Genomic DNA, 6,537 nt, shown 5'->3' on the forward strand with positions numbered 1-6,537 from the left:
ATACACACTTTGGGGAACGTCAGTATTAAACTATTAAACTAGTCGTCTTCCACAAAGTGGTCGAAAACGCACAATTAGTACAAGTTTGTGCCATTTTTTAAATCTACAATAATGTTTGTTGATTATGGCCATGCGTTAGAAAAAATCTAATTAAATATTAGCATCGTTTTACAGCTTTGATGTTTACGACCAATATGAGATAATTGTATTGAGTTCATTTCTCTCGATATGCGATGTTCAAATCAAACACATTTTTGGATTTTCAGGCTCAGAACTGCTGGTAATGGTAAAGAGAGCTACATTTTGATAAGAACGTTTTTGATGCAAATAACGAATTCACGATAATAAAGTTCATTAAAACGAGTACATCTTTATAAACGAGGCACAATGAGGTCTATATCAATGAATCAATGCTTCAAATTTTTGTCTGTTAAAATTATATGATGTTATATCTCTTGTATTGTTATTTTATATTTATTTTTTATTTTGCACATTTTTATTCTTAGCGAGGCACATTGAATTCGAATATAACCAAGAACGGTATTCTATGAATATTGTATTGTGGTTCAAAGCTACTATGAAAATCAGTCTAACAGGATCTGTAAAATCCCAATTGAAAGCTTATAAATAATTTAAAGTGCATGTACTACTGAATATCATCCACTGTAGAAACGAAATGAAAGATTTTGAAGCGACTTTTTTGAGACGATCAATTTCAGTATTACTCATAATTTCTTATTTTATCTTCAATGGAGTTGTCACAACCCAAATCGGGGCTTTCTTTCCTAAGGAAGCGGAGCGGAAAGGTCTCTCTAAGACCACAACTGGAGTCATAACTGGCATTAATGACGCTGTTGCTTTAGTCCTCGGATTCGTCATACATCATTTAAATGGATTTGTTAATTTGAAGACAGCTTTTTGTGTCAGCTATATTTTATCCTCATTAGGAATTGCCGCATTTGGTTTACTCGCCTTCATTTACACGCAGTGGGTTTATATCACAGTCGCTCTTCTGATAAGAGCATCTTCCGGGTTAGCTAGTAGCGTGATTTGTGCAGTGGTATTTCCCTTGGCATTTCAGCTTTTCCCAGAGAACAGGGGGCAAGTCACAGGGGCCATACAGTTCTTGTTTGAAGGCGGGGCTATTCTAGGACCTCTCATTGGGACCGTGTTCTTCAAACTAGACGGATTTTATCTACCCTTCATAGTTTCGGGAATGGTTTCAATGTTCTTCGCAATAACGTCTGCACTCTTCGTTTTGCCACATGAGAACCACCAGACAAGTCTGGATGAAATGATTCCTTTAAATTCAGGTACAACATTTTCGCACAGTTTTTCTGCTATCTTGTTATAGTTGCTGACGTTGTACAAGTTTCTGGCCAAAAACAACTATATTATGTGTGTGGCCAAAAACGGTTATCTTACAATCTCTAGTGATTAAAAAGAAATAAAAATATTGCACGAATCTTGCAAGCCATCTTTCAAGAGAATACATACTTCTTGCAAAATTCTCGCAAGACTCCTGCAAGTTTTCAATCCACTTGCAAAAATCTTGCGAGATTTTAAATTCAAAATGTAAGATTCTTGCAAGATTGCAAATCCTGCTTGTAAGATTTTGAATCAACACCTTTTTTGTTACCTGGCTGCAGAGGGCGACTGGTCGGGCTCGGACAACCATGTCAGGCCAAGTTAGAAAGCCTACTTTATATTTTTTCCAGTATCATCAGTTTTTTACCCTCCTTTTTCATTCCGGGCTTGGGACTGGCAGTGGCAGAGCTATAAAATAGCTATAGGAGGATTGAGCAGAAGATATCTCTTGCACAAATCTTAAAAATTATGGGATTTTTCGTGTTATGCTTAACCAGACAGGCGGAGTTTTATGCATAGATATTCACAGAAAGTTTTCTACAATGCGGTTGTCAAAGCCGAACGCCATCCAGTCAAATTTGTCTCTGTTTGCAGTGAAAAACTTATCGAAAATACAAACTTTTTGAGTTCCCTAGTAGCATGTCATTACGCCTCTGGCATTTTCCACGTCTAACAGACAAAGTAAGAATTTTCTCACAAAATCTGTATAAATATCATTCCAAATTTGTTTATCTCTATTTCTTCTATACTTCCCAAAAAATCTGCTTCCGTAATTGCTGTTTCATACTCATCCATGAATTTTCAATAAAATTTTGATCCGCCATTGCATTTCCTTCCACTTCAACTGCTCTAAGAATTCGCTGACAATCTACTGCTCATTTAGGTGCAGAAAGTTTCCAAGTGGCCCGAATTTTCCTGGGTTGAATATCTAAAAAGCAATTTCCTTACATCTGATTGTATTACACCAATCGTATAAAAGTTTGCTCTCCCGAACTCAATTTTTCCTTGTCAAAAAATTGTCTTTCACTCGCACAATTCCGTTCCTGTTACATTTCATTGAGGCTTTTATGGATGCCTGTTGATGACTAGATTTTGATTTTAAGTTGTGTCATTTTGACATTTCTTTTATAAAAATTGGACCATCTGAATTGTAACAGCTTGACAGAAAGTAAACGAACAAAGTAGCTTAACCGTCTTTTTTGAGCAACCAGAGAAAACAAAAAGAAGTTGTTTTGAAAAATTCAGAAATCGACATCTTTTTCTGTCCTTAGCGCATATCAAATTAAATCAGTGTTCAAGAATCTCAGGGGAACCAATATATCACAGCGTGGTTCTAGAAACTAACGTAGATCTGGTTCTTCACTGGGTTCGATTGACTACTAACCTCGTTGAATTAAAGGACTGTAACTTTAATTTTGTTGATTGAAGTTAAGAAAATCCCTAGTGATAATCTACGTTCAATCTCGTGCTGAAGTTTGTAATGCTTCAGCTATTAGCTAATATTGTTGCTAAATTCTCTTCAAGTAAGCTGAACTAACTTAGAACTCGCACGATCTTAAGATCTAGCAAAACTTAGCAAAAAAACTAAAGTTGTTAAAGAATCAAATTTTAGTCCATCTGAGAGCCAACTGCTCTTGGTAACAGTTTCTAATGGTTCTAAATGTAATTCGGTTTCACTAATCAAACAATTCGGTTAAAGTAAATAATCAAATATTTATCATTTACAACATCATCACTACTGGTTTCTGATTGGTTAATCAAGAAAGTGATTTAGGTCATTGTTTACATAGTACATGTCAAATTACTGCAAAATTTACTTTTATTGACATAAGCACGGATGCTTATTACGTGTCCCTAAATGTTTCGAATGTACGGTATTTGACGTTTAATGGTCACCTAAATTATCATAAAATATACAGCTTAAGAAATTTAACATAACTTAAATAACAAAATATCAAAAAATGCCAATTTAGCACCATATATTTGCTAATATCCACACTTGTGGGTCTGATGCAATAATGTTCGTTGGGTTTATGGATAGCTTAGAGATAGCCCTAACCGTGTTCCATAACCTCGGGTCGCTCAGGTTTTCCCTTTCAAAAATCGGGGGGTGTACAAAATTTCGGTCCCAACTTGTAAAGTTTTCAGTTTTTATCATTTTTGAGCTTTGACAAATTCTAAGTTTTTTCAGTTTCAAAGGTTATTTCTTGTTGTCTGATGGCTTTTGTTGCTGATTTGAAGTGGCGCCAACATCGCCGGCCCTGTTTTCGATCTCGGAAACACCATTGTAGAATACTGGCGCTAACTTCACTACTGGCCGGTTCAGTTCTCCATGTGCCATTTTGACTCGCGCTGATTGCACAACATCGTTGTTGCCAGTGTAGATCTCATTGATTCGTCCCAGTGTGTACTCACAGCGTTTCACAGAGTCAATCCTAACTTTTGAAGGTAATCCAAACGTTTGAAGGATATCCAAACCAAAAATTTATGGCAGAATATTCCCTGTTGAAGTAAAATTTGTATTTTGAAGAAAAATAACAGATTTGCAAATAGCAATATCACGGCTCATAAGAGCATATAAGTCTCTGAAATAGGTCTCAATTATTTACTGCATAAATTTCTGCAATAAAATTTTAGGCTGATTAAATGGTTTCGAGAAGAATAAACAGCTCAAATATTTGACATTAGCTAACCATTATCCGGAAATACTGGTGACGAAATCCATGCAATATTCGTTACTGTTGCTTGCAATTAACATATATACATTTTTCACCGTGGACAATAGTGACACAAAGTGAAAATATGCAGCATGGTATGTTCAATGTTGCTCTGGAAACCTCCAAAATATAAGCGTACTATTTGTACCATATATGTGTTCAAAAGCAGATAAAAACCTTTAGAAGCGTTTTATGCGCTATTTTTAAGAAAAAAACCCAAAAAAATGACAAACTACTGCCCCCTAAAAGAGTTTTTATCACGTTCAATGATGATTAGAAACGCCTGAATATCGTCAGCTTCCCAAAATTTGATTTTAAATGGTCAGAAACTTGATCGAATGGTAGAAAATGATCGAATTCATCTTTTCAAAAGGGGATAAATCATGGTCTCATACCAAATGACCTCTAATAAGATCCCTCCGAGCCGTTCCAAACCGCATGTTATGATCAGACTATAATTCCAATATAGTCAGATTTTTTTCATGTTTAAGTCTGGGCAGATGCTACAATTCGAACGCAAAATTGGTCGGACGTCATCTTGATCTGGGTGTTTTTTCAGGTGAAAAAGGGTGCACACACGACCTGAACAGGCCATTCAGGCCATCAGCACCAACGTTTGAGCCTTTCACGATGAGAAAAGTCCTCAAAACCCCTGACATCTACCTTGCAAGTGCGCCTCATTTTACAGTGTCGATTACCTTTGGTCTATTCTCTGTATTCCTCGCACCCTGGCTGATTGACCTACACGGGCTATCAGAAAATCTTGTATCTTATTTCTTTGTTCCAGCACCTGTAGTAGCAATTCTTCTCTCGCCTCTGATTGGCCACTTGGTCAATTCCTCACTCAAATGGCCAGCGTACATATTCACACCAGCTATAGGCGCTGTAGGTTGCGGCCTTCTGATTATCGACACGTTCTGGAACGTATTTGTCCCCGTCACCCTATTCCTTCTCATTATGGCACTGGCTTGTTTTGGGTTCTGTTACAGCGCTGGATGGGTTTCAGGCAGCATCATTTTGGACGATGTCTTTCATTTACACGCAAAAGACGATGTTCACAGAGAGTACCGTCTGATTATGTCCAATTGGTGCAATAATATCTGTTTTCTGGGTGGTCGATGGGTAGGCAACACCATCATTGGAGGAGTTCTCTTCAATTATCTGGGCTTCGATGGTGTTGTTTTTGCCCATGCTTTTGTATATATTGGAGCCCTAATATGCGCCTTCACTATATATGCTATAGTTTTATCCAAATCCACCGAATGTGAGGAAGAGGAGCGAGAAGATTTTGAATACTGCTCAAAAATTGTGTGCTTCAATTATTAATGCGCGTCTGTTGTAATTAGTAACTTTCGATCTTTTCCGTTCTTGAACCCACCGCTCAGTGGGCGCTTATTATTTGGGATCTTTTCAGCAACGGGATCTGTGAAACCAATTTAGGATCTGTGAAGCCGCGACGCACTGGTCGCTTACGAATTATTTTTGCTTAATATTCTTATTAAGCCGATCGGCTTAACTATATGGCTAATTTGTTCAAGTTGTTGGTTTAACATAGAATGTGCATGCATGGAAAATTAATTATCTTCTCTGATTGATCAATAAACTAATCACTCAATTCGTGTTCAACAGTATCTTCCCCTGCGAAACGAGGAGTATTGTTACAAGGATCCATTATTTGGAATCCCAAAGCTCACGCGATAAATTTCTTTTAAATAATTTATTATACGAGATTATTAACTGTCGATTGTATAATGGACTGCTTGATTATAGAATATATCCGTAAATTGACTAAATAATTGGACTAGCCTTTCGACATTAAGTTTTATTAATGGTTGAGAAAAGACTGATTGGAAGAATTAGACACCTTAATGACGAGTGTCGAAGACTAGTTATCTAATTGGCTTAATTTATCACGTTTCATTAATATAGTCACAGTGTAAGACCAAGTTTCCTCTAACGTTATACGGGTTGAAGTCCCAGGCCCAAAATGGCCTCTGATCATACCCTCTTCATTACTTCTGTTCAGACCAGTTGCAGCTCGTTGTCCAGATTTTTGTGGGCTCGACGAATTTCCAGACTATGTAATTCCAGCGCATGTTGCGCGGATTTGAGCCCGAATATGCTCTGATCAGATGCCGCCTCCATCGCGGACCTGAACTTCGGCAAAACTCATGCCCCAACTTTCCATTAATATTAATATTTATCCAGTTATTGCATCAGTTATTTTATGAACAACTGATCTGGAAATCAAAATGCGCGAAACTGGACAACGCAACAGAAGCATCAAAGAGAAATTAAGTCCTTAAAATCGAAGAAGTTCAAAACTGAACATGTTTTTTCGGTCTTTCCTCGAGTGGTCATTTTTCTCGTGCGACAATATTTGATGACCCTGTAAAAACCACTTCAGTAAATTAAATGTCAAATCGAACACTTTAAAAATTAGGAAGCAGGG

At 37.1% G+C, this 6,537-nt stretch overlaps 1 protein-coding gene across 1 annotated transcript; it reads left to right on the plus strand.

The window, feature by feature from the left end:
• Positions 1 to 339: 339 nt before the first annotated feature.
• Positions 340 to 5,881, plus strand: LOC142348653 (MFS-type transporter SLC18B1-like). Its single transcript, XM_075400086.1, has 2 exons — positions 340 to 1,313; positions 4,645 to 5,881. The coding sequence occupies exons 1-2, from the start codon at positions 677 to 679 to the stop codon at positions 5,409 to 5,411; spliced, it is 1,404 nt and encodes a 467-aa protein (XP_075256201.1). The 5' UTR covers positions 340 to 676; the 3' UTR covers positions 5,412 to 5,881.
• Positions 5,882 to 6,537: the final 656 nt, after the last annotated feature.

The sequence above is a fragment of the Convolutriloba macropyga genome, chromosome 1 (assembly GCF_964194025.1).
Source record: "Convolutriloba macropyga chromosome 1, txConMacr16.3, whole genome shotgun sequence".
Classification (NCBI taxonomy): Eukaryota; Metazoa; Xenacoelomorpha; order Acoela; family Convolutidae; genus Convolutriloba; species Convolutriloba macropyga.

Excerpts from the sequence above, each read along its gene's own strand:
- LOC142348653 (XM_075400086.1), top strand. The coding sequence starts at position 677 with ATGAAAGATTTTGAAGCGACTTTTTTGAGACGATCAATTTCAGTATTA. Across the intron at positions 1,314-4,644 it reads AATGATTCCTTTAAATTCAG|GTGAAAAAGGGTGCACACAC; the intron begins GTACAACATTTT and ends GTGTTTTTTCAG.